The sequence below is a fragment of the Oncorhynchus mykiss genome, chromosome Y, assembly GCF_013265735.2.
Source record: "Oncorhynchus mykiss isolate Arlee chromosome Y, USDA_OmykA_1.1, whole genome shotgun sequence".
Lineage (NCBI taxonomy): Eukaryota > Metazoa > Chordata > Actinopteri > Salmoniformes > Salmonidae > Oncorhynchus > Oncorhynchus mykiss.
Genome location: NC_048593.1, coordinates 9742950 through 9761427, shown reverse-complemented (window position 1 = coordinate 9761427; position 18478 = coordinate 9742950). Strand labels below are relative to the sequence as shown.

The following is an 18478-nucleotide window of genomic DNA, read 5'->3' as shown; positions in this document are numbered from 1 at the left end:
ACGCACATACATGAACAGACTTGTCATACTTGAGTAAAAGTATAGATACCTTAATAGAAAGTTACTCAAGTGAAAGTCAGCCAGTAAAATACTACTTGAGTTTAAGTCCAAAAGTATTTGGTTTAAATTATACATAAGTATCAAAAGTAAATACAATTGCTAAAATATACTCAAGTATCAAATGTGAAAGTATAAATCATCGAAATGGATTTGTCACATGCACCGATTAAAACAGGTGCAGAACTTTCTCTGAAATGTTTACTTACAAAGCTAGATCTAACACACACACACACACACACGATTCTGTCACGTTCTGACCTTAGTTATTTTGTTATGTCTTTGTTTTAGTATGGTCAGGGCGTGAGATGGGTGGGTTGTCTATGTTATTTTTTCTATCATTTGGGATTTCTGTGTTTGGCCTGGTATCGTTCTCAATCAGAGGCAGCTGTCAATCGTTGTCCCTGATTCAGAACCATACTTAGGTAGCCTGGTTTCTCTTTTGAGTTGTGGGTGATTATTTTCTGTGTTAGTGCCACACGGGACTGTTTCGGTATTTCACGGTGTTGTTTAGTGGTCATGTAACTAAAGTATCATTATGGACACTTACCACGCTGCGCATTGGTCCGATCTCTCCTACTCCTCCTCAGAGGAAGAAGATGAGCGTTACAGCTTCAGTGTGTGTATGGACAGGTAAGCCTTTACTCAAACACCATAATAATGACATGCATTATGCACATATAGTAAGCTGAATATATCTAAACACATGGTCAACCTGCTATTCAATTCACTTCAGTTAATAGTTAAGTTACTATATACACACATACACCAGTGGAGGTTGGTTGGGTGAGCTATAGGAGGATGGGCTCCATTACATTTATTCCATTCCAACCATCACAATGAGCTGGTCCTCCTATAGCTCCTCCCACCAGCTGCCATTGACATAAACACACGGTCACGCACTCACACAGGCACACACACCGGCAAACACACACCATATGTAACCCCTGTTGAATGTAATGCATGCTTGAAGAAGCACTACTCTCTCCCATCGTTCCATTTTTCCCTGACCCTCTCTCTCCACCTCAGTCTCTCTTTCCATCTCCCTTTCCCAATCCATTTCTCCCTCCCCTTCTACTTCCATCTCTCTCCCTCCCTCTTCCTCCTTCTTCCCCTTTCAGCCGGCAGTCAGCAGAGGATTTCACTGCAAATGGATGTGGTCCCCTTTACAACGTCCCTTGCTGACTGGTGCAAGAGCTGTAATAAATCAGATCAATCACAAGGAGATATGGTAGAGGAGACGCAGTAAATCCCCAAGGATCATAAATCTACAACACCCTCCAAACACCTCCCTCTGTCCACAACTCCTACCCTGACTCCCCCTTCACCTCTCTACCTCCCTGTCCATCTTTCTCTCGCTCTCTCCTTCATCCACACACACACACATTCTGAATCCTTTTCTACCTACTACCTCTTTTACCCTCCTTTTTTCCCCCTCCGTCTTTGTCTTTTCTCTTCCTCTCTGTATCTCACTCTGCTCGGCTGTTCACTCATTTCTCCTTCGCTTTCTTATGCCCTCTCTTTCTCCTTCAGACGCATGGTATATCCTCAAATGTTTTGCCTTCTGACCATGACATCATTGCAAGCCTATTGTTAGTTTAAATAATTCAACAGTCAACCACGCAGCATTGCCAACATACTCACTGTTAAGATTGTCATCACTCCACCGTCGTAGCCTCAGTTTCCACCTCACTTCTGCGTCACCCACCTGTACACCTGCCTGATTCACAACCTGCTCATGCTGTCACATGGTCGTACACAACAATCTGTAAGTTTTGCGGATGAAATGCACTTCTCCTCCCACTGCATTTTAAAGTATACCCAAGCCATTAACTATATGTAATTTGTTTTCTGAGCCGCCATAAGCCTCAAGCAACGTAACAGGTTGCACACATTCCACTCTGTCTTCTGTATTTCTGTCTCTATGTTACAGGTAGGTTCTGTAGTCCTTCTGAAGAGGCTCACTGTTGTCAGCACTTACCAAGAATCCCCATTGTGACCCTAACCACCAACACATTCATCCCCATAATCATCATACTGCATTTCTCCATAAGTGGTGTAGGCACCCTGTGTACTCATATACAGAGTGTGCAATACAGTGTGCAATGGAAAGGTTTTTAACAGTCTCAATCATGGCTGTGACATTATTCAAAAGTGTAATGATAGGCAGTTTCTACCACCTGGGCTATGTAGGTGGACAACTTTTAGAAATGGAGTCAAACAGGGAGGTAGAGCCTGAAATATTCCAATTAAAGCACAAATGCGTTTTGTCACAGTGTGCCATACATAATGAACATCACCATGGTTTTACTGTGAATCTTTATACTGGTGACCGTAGTACTTGCTGTGGACAGCAGGAGGGGGGAGTGTACGTGCCCCCTCTTCCCTCTCTTTCTTATCCCTCTGTCTGTCCCTCCCTCCCATGTCTCTCTCCTCCTATCCCTGGTGAGAGGGGTTCCCCCAGTAACTTCACTTAGTTCCCAGAAGGAGAACACATGTTGGAGAAGAAAGCGAGAACAAGCGAGAGAAGGACATAGATGAACAGAGGGGGAAAAACAGAAGAACATAGACCTCTCTGAGACATCTGCGGGATTACTCTACCAGTGTGTTTAGGAGTGTGTGATTTTTACATTTGAACTGACCTTGTGTGTCTCTGTATGTGACTTTCCCTGGTCATGGATATCCCACTGACCACCCCACTCCTCCTCGCCCTCCTTCTCTGCTCCCTCTCCTTCGTTCACGGGGCCATGGACTCCTGCTACGATGACGACGAGGGTGTCCCTAGCCGTTGCATGCCCAAGTTCGAGAACGCAGCCTTTAACCGCACGATCATGGCTTCCAATGTGTGCGGTTCACCGCCAGAGGATTACTGCATGCAGACGAGCTCGACGCGCTCCTGCCACCACTGTAGTGTGTCGGACATGGGCCTCAGCCACAACGCCAGCCTGCTGACGGACTTCCACACGGACGAGGAACCCACCTGGTGGCAGAGCCAGTCCATGTTCTACAGAGTCCAGCACCCTAACTCTGTTAATCTCACCCTGCGCCTCGGTAAGAACAACTCACTCTCTCGCTCTGCACCTTGGTAAGATCCACATTCACTCTCTCACCACTCCTCTGTTAACCTCACCCAGCACCTTGGTAAGAAGAGCAACATTCAGTTTCATAAGGTTATGTTCACAATTAGTTGAGTTTGAGTCCTGCTCCAGCTGTGACTCTGCAACCTCACCCCGCAACAGATCTAGACAGAATTGTTTTGGTATTGTGTAGTTTCTTTGAAAATACCAACTTTTCAAATACTCAAAGTAGTTGAATATAGAGCATGCAGTACCTTTGATATTCAAATATAGGTCTCAGAAAAGCAAATAATATATGAATATATGCAAATTATTGGAAACATTTATTTGATGCCTGTAATATATTTGATAAAGAACCAAAAACATAACAGTGCATTTAATTAGTCTAAATATATTATCATTTGCATATGGTGTGGAGGGCTTTCATATATTAATATCAATTTCGCCTAGAATGAAATACTTAATGATTGAAGACAATTTTTTTAACATGCTAAACATTAACATCTATCAATCTAAATACTGGAAAGTAATACGTATATAAATCAAACGGATGTTGTTCACAATTAGTTTTTCCCATCATGCATTACATTACTCTTTACGTCATTGTTATGCCCTATGGTTCTTTGATGGTCATGTTAGATCTTGATTAATAATTTAAGGCGATTGCATTCGATGAACATCAGGCTATCAAAATTGACTTTTTTTCAAAAATATAATTCATGATATTTAACAGTGAGTGTTAAGTCAACACTGAATGTGTGGAGTCTGTGGACACATATAGACACTGGAAAAGTGTTAAATGAACCCACTGCTTAGTGTAAAGCCTTATTCAAATATTTCCCAGAGTGCCTTTCGAGTAAATGTGACCGATCGGCTCGATTCGGTCTTATGTAGCAAAATTTGAAAGTGTTTTTTACATTGGACAAAAGTAGAAACTCAGAGCTATAAAATTGTATATCATGCACTACAGTTGAGGAACAATGGGGAAAGTAATTCTGCTTTGAAAGTTGATAAACTTCTAACTTCACTTTTGAGAAAATGGCCTTGAATGTTTTGGTACACGTATAGGAGAGCTCTTTGTCTACACCCATTCAGCATCGTTCACACCCTCTAAAGCCTTAGCCCCACCCAGCTCTTTAAGGATTCACATGTGAGGCCATATACTAAACAACCAAGGATTTCAAAACTGAAGGCTGGTTTATACTATGGGTGTATTCATAAAATTAATCTGGAGTGTACTCGGCGCATTCGAAACTCAGAGCAATGTCAGACTGTCCATTCGTAAATATAGAGCGTTTCGATCTCAGAGCTTTCAGAGCGCACACTGGACACTCTTGACTGTGAAGGGTTGTCAGAGCATTCGGATCATAACAGCAGTCAAGCACCCAAGCTAACTGGCTAACATTGGCTAGCTTGCTAGCTACTTCCAGGTACAATGTTATTTATTTTATTCACCTTTATTTAACCAGTTAAGCTAGTTGAGAACAAGTTCTCATTTACAACTGCGACCTGGCCAAGATAAAGCAAAGCAGTACGACACAGAGTTACACATGGAATAAACAAGCCTACAGTCAATAACACAATAGGGGAAAAAATGAGAGAACAGCTCACTGACCATTTTCCTCACCCTAGCAGAGCTGGTTAGGCTGTTTTTATGTTAACCAGAACATTGGTGACTGCTGCTGGCAACAATTTATTTACACTTTTTTTTGCCAACGTTTACTGACACCGGCCATATTCAACAGGTGTTGAGCGTCCAAAAATGTGTAATTTATTCTGCGCTCTGGCACACTGAGATGAGTGCTTAGAAATCGGAGTAGGTAGCCAGAGCAAGTTTACCAGACCCTTCTTGACTGTTGTCGCGGTGACATCATGAACATTCTATTGATATGGTTACTTGCATAGTGGAATATTTTGTTTAGACATGTAGCTAGCTAGCTAAACAATGAACAATAATCCCAATGTTACTACCCTGCATTAATCTACAGGTGGCTAACCAACCAGGTTCAATGTTAGCTAGATAACATTAGACTATAACTAGCAATGCAAATGGATCTGAGATACGAATAATATAACTACACAGATCTCATACAAGTAACGTTAGCTAGTGAGCCAGCCAGCTAACGTCAGCTAGCTAGCTAAAAGTACACTTTAACATGGAATGAAAACAAGTTTCTGAATAAAATAAATCTAAAGGAAGTTTGTTCTGAAGTGTCTGTTCTGTGTCTGAGATATATATATATGTATGTATGTATGTATGTATGTATGTATGTATGTATGTATGTATGTATGTATGTATGTATGTATGTATGTATGTATGTATGTATGTATGTATGTATGTATGTATGTATGTATGTATGTATGTATGTATGTATGTATGTATGTATGTATGTATGTATGTATGTATGTATGTATGTATGTATGTATGTATGTATGTATGTATGTATGTATGTATGTATGTATGTATGTATGTATGTATGTATGTATGTATGTATGTATGTATGTATGTATGTATGTATGTATGTATGTATGTATGTATGTATGTATGTATGTATGTATGTATGTATGTATGTATGTATGTATGTATGTATGTATGTATGTATGTATGTATGTATGTATGTATGTATGTATGTATGTATGTATGTATGTATGTATGTATGTATGTATGTATGTATGTATGTATGTATGTATGTATGTATGTATGTATGTATGTATGTATGTATGTATGTATGTATGTATGTATGTATGTATGTATGTATGTATGTATGTATGTATGTATGTATGTATGTATGTATGTATGTATGTATGTATGTATGTATGTATGTATGTATGTATGTATGTATGTATGTATGTATGTATGTATGTATGTATGTATGTATGTATGTATGTATGTATGTATGTATGTATGTATGTATGTATGTATGTATGTAGCCTAGTGGTTAGAGCATTGGGCCAGTAACTTAGAGGTTGCTAGATCGAATCCCAGAGGTGACAAGGTAAAAATCTGCCGTTCTCCCCCTGAACAAGGCCGATAACCCACTGTTTCTAAGCTGTCATTGTAAATAAGAATTTGTTCTTAACTGACTTGTCTAAAACGTATATAAGAAATAATTATTATTTGTACACGTATTAAAACCCCTTAATTTTGGCACTTAACTATCTCATTATACAGTACTGTATATTTTCATACATTTATTTTAACTGATACCAGGGACCATCAGATGAGGATTCTGGGAATCCTAGAGCAAAACGGAGAACTTTCAGTAGAGTGGTAATACGTTTGTAGGCCAAGCAAATTTTCGGGATATCTCATGGGCTGACAAACAACACTCTAGCTCTGCCGACTTTCACTGCAGATGAAGAAGGGCGATATCAGTGGATTGAGACGCAGCCCATCCCAAAATATATCTTTAGTTTAAACAGATTTTTATGGGGATTTTTGTATTATGTTAATTAGATGTATGCTAGGTCGCGTAAATTGTAGGCTAAGGGTTAACAATTCACAGAGAGAACTTCACTATGAGTCAAATCACCAACTGTAAAACATAATCCTATGAAGTGTGAATCACCCTGGGGGAAAAAAATCTAAATCAGAACATTTGTCCCTCATAATCTCAGCATTTTGTCTTCTTCCACTAATGACACACACACACACACACACACTTATTTTCCTCTGATAATGACTCAAAGCTTCTCTTCAGAACCTCCATCCCGCCAATCAACTGTCACCCTCAGACATGGCTTAAAGTTACATTGTTGGAGTAATTGCAAGCATACAGCCGTGAGGCTCAGGCTCTGTCTGGGAACCTTTTAATTAAGTGGTCCAGGGAGGAATCCACCATGAGAACATACAGATGCATCCAATAGAACACATCCTAGAACACAAAATAGAGAACATTATATTCATATTTAATTAAAGGCCTAGTGCAGTCAACATGATTTTCTGTGTTTTATATACAGTTCCGGTAAAAAGTTTGGACACACCTGCCCATGCAAGGGTTTTTCTTTATTCCTACTGTTTTCTACAGTAATAATAGTGAAGACATCAACCATGAAATAACACATATTGAATCATGTAGTAAACAAAAAACTATTAAACAAATCAAAAGATATGTTATATTTCAGATTCTTCTAAGTAGCCAAGATGTTCAAATGTTCATAAATGACCAGCATGGTCTAATAATAATAATCAGAGTAGTTGTCGAGGGTGCAGCAAGTCAGCAGCTCAGGAGTAAATGTCAGTTGGCTTTTCATAGCCGACCATTTGGAGTATCTCTACCACTCCTGCTGTCTCGAGAGTTGAAAACAGCAGGTCTGGGACAGGTAGCACGTCCGGTGAACAGGTCAGGGTTCCATAGCCGCAGGCAGAACAGTTGAAACTGGAGCAGCAGCTCGGCCAAGTGGACTGGGGACAGCAAGGAGTCGTCATGTCAGGTAGTCCTGAGGCATGGTCCTAGAGCTCAGTTCCTCCAATTGAGAGAAAGAGAGAATTAGAGAGAGCATACTTAAATTCACACAGGACACCGGATATGACAGGAGAAGTACTCCAGATATTACAAACTGACCCTAGCCCCCCCGACACATAAACTACTGCAGCATAAATAGTGGAGATTGAGACAGGAGGGGTCAGGAGACACTGTTGCCCCATTCGATGATACCCCCGGACAGGGCCAAACAGGAAGGATATAACTCCACCCACTTTGCAAAAGCACAGCCCCCACACCACTAGAGGGACATCTTCAACCACCAACTTACCATCCTGAGACAAGGCCGAGAATAGCCCACAAAGATCTCCGCACGGCACAACCAAAGGGGGGGGCGCCAACGCAGACAGGAAGATCACGTCAGTGACTCAACCCACTCAAGTGACGCACCCCTCCTAGGGACGGCATGAAAGAGCACCAGGAAGCCAGTGACTCAGTCCCTGTAATAGGGTTAGAGGCAGAGAATCCCAGTGGAGAGAGGGGAACCGGCCAGGCAGAGAGAGCAAGGGCTGTTCATTGCTCCAGAGCATTTCTGTTCACCTTCACACACCTGGGTCAGACTACATTCAATCATATGACCCACTGAAGAGATGAGTGTTCAGTAAAGACTTAAAGGTTGAGACCGAGTGTGTCTCTCACAGACCATTCCATAAAATTGGAGCTCTATAGGAGAAAGCCCTGCCTCCAGCTGTTTGCTTAGAAATTCTAGGGACAATTAGGAGGCCTGCATGGTGTGATCGTAGCGTACGTGTAGGTATATACGACAGGACCAAATCAGAAAGATATGTAGGAGCAAGCCCATGTAATGCTCTGTAGGTTAGCAGTAAAACCTTGAAATCAGCCCTTGCCTTAACAGGAAGCCAGTGTAGGGAGGCTGGCACTGGAGTAATATGATCAAAAATGTTGGTTCTAGTCAGGATTCTAGCAGCCGTATTTTGTACTAACTGAAGTTTATTTAGTGCTTTAATCCGGGTAGCTGGAAAGTAAAGCATTGCAGTAGTCTAACCTAGAATTAACAAAAGCATGGATTATTTTTCTGCATAATTTTTGGACAAAGTTTCTGATTTTTGCAATGTTACGTAGATGGAAAAAAGCTGTCCTTGAAATGGTCTTGATATGTTCATCAAAAGAGAGATTCGGGTCCAGAGGAACGCAGAGGTCCTTCACAGTTTTATTTGAGACGACTGTACAACCATCAAGATTAATTGTCAGAATCAACAGAGGATCTCTTTTTTTTTCTTGGGACCTAAAACAAGCCTCTCTGTTTTGTCCGAGTTCAAAAGTAGAAAGATTGCAGCCATCCACTTCCTTATGTCTGAAACACAGGCTTCTAGCGAGGGCAATTTTGGGGCTTCGCCATGTTTCATTGAAATGTACAGCTGTGTGTCATCCGCATAGCAGTGAAAAATAACATTATGTTTCCGAATGACATCGCCAAGAGGTAAAATATATATATATATATATATATATATATATATATATGTATATATATGTGTGAAGACAATAGTTGTCCTAAAACAGAACCTTGAGGAACACCGGAATTTACAGTTGATTTGTCAGAGGACAAACCATTCACAGAGACAAACTGATATCTTTCCGACAGATAAGATCTAAACCAGGCCAGAACTTGTCCGTGTAAACCAATTTGGCTTTCCAATCTCTCCAAAAGAATGTGGTGATCGACGGTATCAAAAGCAGCACTAAGGTCTAGGAGCACGAGGACAGATGCAGAGCCTCGGTCTGACGCCATTGAAATTGTGAAGGTGGTAAATTACATTTTAGTCTCAGTGCTATGATGGGGTCTAAAACCAGGCTGAAGCATTTCATATACATTGTTTGTCTTCAGGAAGGCAGTGAGTTGCTGCACAACAGCTTTTTCTAAAAAAAAAAATGAGAGGAATGGAAGATTCGATTTAGGCCGATAATTTTTTATATTTTCTGGGTCAAGGTTTGGCTTTTTTTTTAAAGGCTTTATTACTGCTACTTTTAGTGAGTTTGGTACACATCCGGTGGATAGAGAGCCGTTTATTATGTTCAACATAGGAGGGCCAAGCACAGGAAGCGTCCCTTTCAGAAGTTTAGTTGGAATAGGGTCCAGTATGCTGCTGGAAGGTTTAGAGGCCATGATTATTTTCATCATTGTGTCAAGAGATATAGTACTAAAACACTTGAGCGTCTCTCTTGATCCTAGGTCCTGGCAGAGATGTGCAGACTCAGGACAACTGAGCTTTGAAGAAATACGCAGATTCCGTAATTTGCTTTCTAATAATCATGATCCTTTTCCTCAAAGAAGTTCATGAATTTATTACTGCTGAAGTGAAAGCCATCCTCACTTGGGGAATGTTTCTTTTTAGTTAGCTTTGTGACCGTATCAAAAAGTAATTTCAGATTGTTCTTATTTTCCTCAATTAAATTGGAAAAATAGGATGATCGAGCAGCAGTAAGGGCTCTTCGGTACTGCACAGTACTGTCTTTCCAAGCTAGTCAGAAGACTTCCAGTTTGGTGTGGCGCCATTTCCGTTCCAATTTTCTGGATGCTTGCTTCAGAGCTCAGGTATTTTCTGTATACCAGGGAGCTAGTTTCTTATGACAAATGTTTTTAGGGGTGCAACTGCATCTAGGGTATTGTGCAAGGTTAAATTGAGTTAGTCAGTTAGATGGTTACCTGATTTTTGTCCTCTGACGTCCTTGGGTAGGCAGAGGGAGTCTGAAAGGGCATCAAGGAATCTTTGTGTTGTCTGTGAATTTATAGCACAACTTTTGATGTTCCTTGGTTGGGGTCTGAGCAGATTATTTGTTGCAATTGCAAACGTAATAAAATGGTGGCCCGATAGTCCAGGATTATGAGGAAAAACATTAAGATCCATAACATTTATTCCATGGGGCAAAACTAGGTCCAGAGTGTGACCTAGTTAGCAACACCTCTGCCTTTGCGGGATGCACGGGGGATATGGTCACTAGTGTTACCAGGAGGTGAGGCCTCATTTAACACAGTAAATGCATCAGGCTTAAGCCATGTTAGTCAGGCCAATCACATCAAGATTATGATCAGTGACTATTTTGAGATCTGAGGTATCACAATCTCTTTCAATAATGGAGGAGGTCTTTATCCTAGTGAGATTGCTAAGGCGAACACAGCCATGTTTAGTTTTGCCCAACCTAGGTCGAGGCACAGACACGGTCGCAATGGGGATAGCTGAGCTGACTACACTGACTGTGCTAGTGGCAGACTCCGCTAAGCTGGCAGGCTTTCTAACAGCCTGCTGCCTGGCCTGCACCCTATTTTATTGTGGAGCTGGAGGAGTTAGAGCCCTGTCTATGTTGGTAGATGAGAGCACCCCTCCAGTTAGGAGGGAGTCTGTCACTCCTCAGCAGGTCAGGCTTGGTCCTGTTTGTGGGTGAGTCCCAGAAAGAGGGCCAATTATCTACAAATTCTATCTTTTGGGAGGGGCAGAAAACAGTTTTCAACCAGCGATTGAGTTGTGAGACTCTGCTGTAGAGCAAATCACTCCCCCTAACTGGGAGGGGGCCAGAGACAATTACTCGATGCCAACACATCTTTCTTGCTGATTTACACGCTGAAGCTATGTTGCGCTTGGTGACCTCTGACTGTTTCATCCTAACATCGTTGGTGCCGATGTGGATAACATCTCTATACTCTCTACACTCACCAGTTTTAGCTTTAGCAAGCACTATCTTCAGATTAGCCTTAACGGCGGTAGCCCCGCCCCCTTGTAAACAGTGTACGATCGCTGGATGATTCATTTAAAGTCTAATACTGCGGGTAATGGAGTCGCCAATGACTAGGGTTTTCAATTTGTCAGAGCTAATGGTGGGAAGCTTCGGCGTCTCAGACCCCGTAACGGGAGGAGTAGAGACAGGAGAAGGCTCGGCCTCAGACTCGCTGCTTAATGGGGAAAACTGGTTGAAAGTTTCTGTCGCTGAATGAGCAACACAGGTTGACCGTTCCTACAGCATTTGCCTCCAGCAGCCATGAGGAAGTTGTCCGGCTGCGGGGACTGTGCGAGGGGATTTATACTACTAGCTATACTTACTGGTGGCACAGAAGCTGTTTCATCCTTTCCTACACTGAAATTACCCTTGCCTAACGATTGCGTCTGAAGCTGGGCTTGTAGCACAGCTATCCTCGCCGTAAGGCGATCGTTCTCCTGTATATTATGAGTACAGCGACTGCAATTTGAAGGCATCATGTTAATGTTATTACTTGGCTTCGGCTCTTGGAGGTCCTGACGAACCATGCCCAGATAAAGCGTCCGGAGTGAGAAAGTTCAGGGAGGGAAAAACTAAAAATATAAACGGCAATTAAAAAGAAAAAAACCTAAAGTTGTCAGGTAGCAAAGTAAGGTTGGCAAAACGCACATCAACACGTAAACAAGTCTGCAAGTTGTGACCTGAAATGACGAAAATGACTTCAATCTAGTTTTCCGTTTTCCCTTCCCGACTCAGACGGCTCCCAAACAGTCCTAGCAAAAATGTAATATCTGGAGATAGGATATTCTCCGTATTGGAACAGTTTCTACATGCATCCAATCCAGTTTTCAGAAATCTCCCTGCTACCGTATCCAGGGAGACCGCTGGGGTGAGATACATTCAAGACACGCACCTGATGGTGTGCACCCGTTTACATTTTTGTAGAATATTCTAAGGGTGTCAACATGCTGACATATCGAAGCCTTTATGTTTAGGCATGAACAAATCCACATATTTTCAGGAATGTATCATATTTGTAGTCATTACCTGATCATTTATATATCTATATTTTCCCCCCGCAAAAATCATAAAATCAATAGATATGTGTACATGATATGTAATAATTATCCTGGTATGTCTGCTCGAAAATGGACTAAATCAAAATCATGAAATGTCCAGCGGCCAAATGATTTAATCTGTTCAGGTGCCGAAAATCCTTGTACTTCACATCAACGTGACATATCTGAGTATACATTTACACCATATTCAGTAGTAGGGTATACAAGGTATTTAAAGGCAAACATCGTCATATTTAATCCAAGTTTCTATTTCCAGACCAAACGTGGTAGTAGTGTTGATCTGTGATCCACTCCAACTGTGTATGCATAAATCATGAATAAAAAATGTGTAGTTATTGCAAGAAAATGTTGTAATTTCACATGACCATACCATAAGGTAGCTAGCTACTCTACCGGCTTCATTCATGACAAGAAAACTTAACTGGAACAAGCTAGCTAGCTAAGTTGCTAGGTAGCTAGCTAACTAAGTTAGTTTGTTAGATTATATTAAACAGTAATACAAAATACGCCTAAACATTCTAAAACATTAACTGTCACCTTGAGGCTTGCTAGGGGGTATTTAAAAAAAAAAAATGTATTAGCTAAATAAGATACCAGTTAGCTTTTACCCCCCTATCAAGCCTAGCTACTGTAGCTAGCCCAACTAGTTACTGGCCAAATGAGCTAACATTCTTGATTTTAGTAACAGATTTTTTTTTTTTACATCTCAAATTAGCATCCCACGTTTAGCTTTATCTTCTTTCTGAACAACTTCTCACTTCTTTGTTTCTCCAGCTGTCAGTTCTACCACACACCATTTACACACTCATTTGTGGTGGCCAAAGAAAAAAAATAACAGTTGGAACTCCACAGAGCAAAGACGTGATTCTTGGTGGTAGTCAACCAATTACAGTGTTTTTAGCACGCTCCTTTATCCAGAGGGAGTACAACAATTTTAGTGTCTGAAAGAATGATATGAATTTAATATTTTTCAAACTATTGAGCATGTCCTGATAAGGACGTCAGTCAAGAGCATATGCATTGTATATGCTGAGAAAATGTACTATGTATGCCTACTGTCCGTATTGGTCATCTTATAGCATTCCATGAGGAGTAGTTTTATCTGTTTTTTAAATTAGATTTTACTGACTGCATGAGTTACTTGATGTGGAATAGAGTTCCATGTAGTCATCGCTCTGTGTAGTACTGTACGTTTCCCGCACTCTGTACAGACTTGGAGACTGAAGAAACCCCTGGTCGCATGTTTTGTGGGGTATGCATGGGTGTCTGAGCTGTGTGCTTTCTCAAAGACCAGTAGTGATGCAGTCAATCTCTCCTCTACTTTGAGCCAGGGGAGATTGACAAATCAAATCCAATTGTAGATGGTATAGAGTACAGTATATTCATATGAGATGAGTAGTGTATGTAACGTATTAAGTGGCATTGTTTAAAGTGCCCATTGGGCTCTGGTCAAAAGTAGTGCACCATAGGAAAATACGGTGCAATTTGGGATGCATCCATCCAGTACATACACTTAAAGACTAGCTTTTACTCCCATCAGTCAAACAGGATAGATCCAGCCAGGGAATAATTTCTCCTGACACCTGAGTATCACTAACTTCCTATCCATTGTAGATGTAACACAAATTCCAATCTGAGAATGAAAAAAACGAGTTTTGCTTCAATAGAGAAACCGATGACAGGTCTTTGAAATGTCAGAGAGTATTACTGACCGTCTCTGGAGGGAGGAAGCGTTTAAATCATATGGTCTGGGAGCAGGAAAGTATGGATTTTTACCAGGAGGAAGGAGGAGAGCAGTGCTCTGTGACTTTGTTGGTCATAATCTCTGTTTAGTTCTTTCAGACAGAAATAGGCTGGGGAATGTCTGGTAATATGTTATTCTAACGCAACAGCCCCTGGTCTTGTATCTGTTTGAATATGTGAGCCTTTGTCCAGGAAGACCATACTACATTACACAGTAAGGTCACGTTGTTCAATCTTTAGCCTCTGGGTACTCTGTCTCTCTTTATATTATTCTGAGTTGTCTCTGCCTGGACTGGAGAGAGGTTTCTGTTTGTGTAAAAACATAAAATTGTTTTATTCAAGTCGACGTCCCCAATCCTGTGTTTCTCACAGAACCAGGGTCACAGTGTTTCTTCTTCCTCCATATTGATTACAACCCAACCGCGTCCCATCTGTGGTCCGCAAGGGGGGCATGCCTGGGCTAGCCTTCCACATGCCTGTTTGTCTGTTTTCCTTTGGCCCTCCAAACAAAACAAGACCCCTCCGTCTCCGAAGGGTCGCCAGGACGATAAACACAGAGAAACACACCAGTAGGACGCAGGGACACACAGTTCTGCCAGATCAGAAATGTGTCTGTGTAGAGGTAGGGGGAGGATGGGAGTGGGGTTGGCATAGCAGGGGGAGGGGGAGAGTAAACAAAACATGAAGAAGAAAAATAAGAAGAGTGCTTGGCTTTCTGGTGATACTTAATCGAGTCAGATTGTTGCACACACACACGCACACACATAAGCAAACACAGCTTTCTGTCTGCGGCTGCTTCCCATTAACTGATGTTAAAATAAATAAACATTGTGTCTCAGATGTTAGAGGATAAAAGTCTGCCTTAGTTGGCACAGTAATACTCACAGATAGTACTGCATTGTTTCATTAGAGTCTAAGAGAACTACACTGTAACAAATTGCTGTAGATTTACAGCACCTTTTACAGTTAGCTACTGTTATTCTAGATTACAGTACAGTACTGAAAATAGCAATGCATTATGGGGGCTCAATTGTTGTCATTTTACAATACAAATTTACAGTAAAGTACTGTATTACCTGTTTTGCTGAATATTTATAGCAGCATAGTGTGAATTGTGGTGCACTGTGGGGCATTAACATATTTTGAGGCGTGCCTTGTCATAGGCTATATTTATTGCACCCATTACTGAGAATGCTGTATCTAACAGAATACAGTATCATGCTGTTGGTTTTTGTATTTTGTCATGTAAATCTGCAGTACTTTATTTGTTACTGTTCTGCCAGTAATTTACTCTAAGTACCACAGAATATGGTACAATACTGCAATTTAACTCTAAAAACCTTTTCCTGTCAATCTGAAGTCATTTACTGTCTACTGTACTACCAATAAATGACTAATTCAGTGCCACAGAATACTGCACCATACTGTAATTTTGGAGTGCCAAAAGCCTTTTGTGGTTGCGTAGTGTTATTACGGCTCATTAACACATTTTGAGGTGTACCTTGTACGAGGTTATACTTGTTGTACCCATTAGTGAGAGTGTCTTATAGGTAACAGAGCAGAGTTGCAGCAATTCTCAAATCTTTATTGGTTCAGTTTTTAGCCATGTTCTTTTGATGTGTTCTGCATTCTAGTCACTGCCAGTTTAAAAGCTTTTGTTAGGGCCTCTACAAGTGTAAGTGATATAAAACAAATGTTCATTATCTAGTTAGCAGGCTTTCCAGCTACAGTTTTAAGTGACTGTTTTACTGTAGCTGTGTTGTTGGCTAGCTACTCTGAACAACAGTATCCTGATGACTCATTAGCTCGTTGTTATGGATGTATCCAAATAAATGTCACTAGAAAACAGCTTAAACAAATGCAGATACTTTGCTGTTATTCTGGCTGCACTTTTTGATGTGACCGAATGTTAGCCGAGATCGGCTAGCTAGCAAGCAAGGGATAAGAACGTTGCCAACCAGTATAGCAAATGGAACATTTAGAACGAACGACTGGGCCATGTCCATAGATACAGAACATAAAGACTGAACAAATGGGTTGTGTCTCTATCACCCGAACCGATAGAACGAACGACCAGCCAGCTTGGGTAGCAACCCTAGATTTGTGTCTGGACTATATCTTGTGACAGGATGAAATAGTATGAATACATTCATCAAATAATGTTAAGGAAAATATGTCAATCATTATTTGAATAATGCCATCCAAGCAAACACCCGTGCCAATATATCTTCCCTGGCATTTTCACTTAATTATACCATGGCATTGTTGAATACTTGTTTCTGATTGGCTTGAAGGGCATTCTAGAGCGTGCATTATTTCCCTGTAACATACGATATATTTGCACGGTATAATTCAATGGTTATAGTTCATTCTCAGTGGTGTAAAGTACTTAAGTAAAAATACTTCAAAGTACTACTTAAGTATTTTTTTGGTATCTGTACTTTACTATTTATATTTTTTACAACTTTTACTTCACCACATTCATAAAGAATATAATGTACTTTTTATTCCATACATTTTCCCTGACACCCAAAAGTACTTACATTTTGAATGCTTAACAGGACAGGATATTGTTTCAATTGACGCACATATCAAGAGAACATCCCTGGTCATCACTACTGCCTTTGTTCTGGAGGATTCACTAAACGCAAACGCTTCATTTGTAAATGATGTTGTTGGAGCGTGCCCCTGACCTATCCATGAAATAAAACTTTTTTACTTGAGTCATATTCAATTAAGGTATCTTTACTTTTACTCAAGTACGGCAGCTGGGTACTTTTTCCACCACTTTTCATTCTTACTTGTTATTTTTTTTGTGCTGCTTTTGAAACCAAATGTCAAATTGAAAACTATTTTATTAAACATTTTTTAACCTTTATTCAACAAGGCAAGTCAGTTAATTAAGAACAAATTCTAATTTACAATGACGGCCTACCAAAAGGCAAAAGGAGGACGGGGGCTGGGATTAAAAATACATTAAATAAAAATATAGTACAAAACACACATCACAACATGCATGGCACCAACACAACATGACGACAACATGGTAGCAACACAAAATGGCAGCAGCACAACATGGTAGCAGCACAAAACAGGGTTCAAACATTATTGGGCACAGACAACAGCACAAAGGGCAAGAAGGTAGAGAACAATACATCATGCAAAGCAGCCACAACTGCCAGTAAGAGTGTCCATGATTGAATCTCTGAATAAAGAGATTGAAATAAAACTGTCCAGTTTGAGTGTTTGTTGGAGCTCATTCCAGGCGCTAGCTGCAGCGAACTGAATAGACAAGCGACCCAGGGATGTCTGTGCTTTGGGGACCTTTAACAAAATGTGACTGGCAGAACGGGTGTTGTATTTGGAGGATGAGAGTTACAGTAGATATCTCAGATAAGGGTAGTGAGGCCTAAGAGGGTTTTATAAATAACCATCAACCAGTCGGTCTTGCGACAGGTATACAGAGATGACCAGTTTACAGAACATTGTAGAGTGCAGTAATGTGTCCTTTAAGGAACATTGGTGGAAAATTTGATGGCCGAAATGGTAAAGAACATCTAGCTGCTCGAGAGCACCCTTACCTGCCGATCTATAAATTACGTCCCCATAATCTAGCATGGTCATCTGAATCAGGGATAGTTTGGCAGCTGGGGTGAAAGAGGAACGATTACGATATAAGAAACCAAGTCTATATTTAACTTTAGCATGCAGCTTTGATATGTGCTGAGAGAAGGACAGTGTACTGTCTAGCCATACTCCCAAGTACTTGTATGCGGTGACTACCTCAAGCTCTTAACCCTCAGAGGTAGTAATCACACCTGTGGGGAGAGGGGCATTCTTCTTACCAAACCACATGACATTTGTTTTGGAAGTTTTCAGAACAAGGTTAGGGGTAGAGAAAGGTTGTTGGACACTAAGAAAGCTTTGTAGATAATTTAATACAAAATACGGGGAGAGCCAGCTGAGTATATGTGTCATATACATATAAATGGATAAGAGAGCTTCCTACTGCCTGAGCTATGTTGTTGCTGTAAATTGAGAAAGATTGTGGGGCCTAGGATCAAGCCTTGGGGTACACCCTTGGTGACAGGCAGTGGCTGAGACAGCAGATGTTCTGACTTAATACACTGCACTCCTTGAGAAAGGCAGTTGGTAAACCAGGCCAAATATCCCTCAGAGACACCAATACTCCTTAGCCGGCCCAAAAGAATGGAATGGTCTACCGTATCCAAAGCTATGGCAAAGTCAATAAAAATAGCAGCACCGCATTGCGTAGAGTCAAGGGCAATGGTGACATCATTGAGGACCTTTAAGGTTGCAGTGACAC

At 40.9% G+C, this 18478-nt stretch overlaps 1 protein-coding gene across 2 annotated transcripts in view; it reads left to right on the top strand.

The window, feature by feature from the left end:
- Positions 1 to 519: 519 nt before the first annotated feature.
- lamc3 (laminin, gamma 3) overlaps positions 520 to 18478 on the top strand; it is a 250542-nt gene continuing 232583 nt past the window's right edge. The window contains exons 1-2 of one of the 2 annotated variants that reach the window (XM_021590591.2): positions 520 to 690; positions 2843 to 3108. In XM_021590591.2, the coding sequence (XP_021446266.2) occupies positions 596 to 690; positions 2843 to 3108 (361 nt within the window). In that variant the 5' untranslated portion in view covers positions 520 to 595. Of the gene's footprint in view, positions 691 to 1520; positions 3109 to 18478 lie in introns of those variants that run through there. The other variant, XM_021590589.2, reaches the window with a different exon arrangement.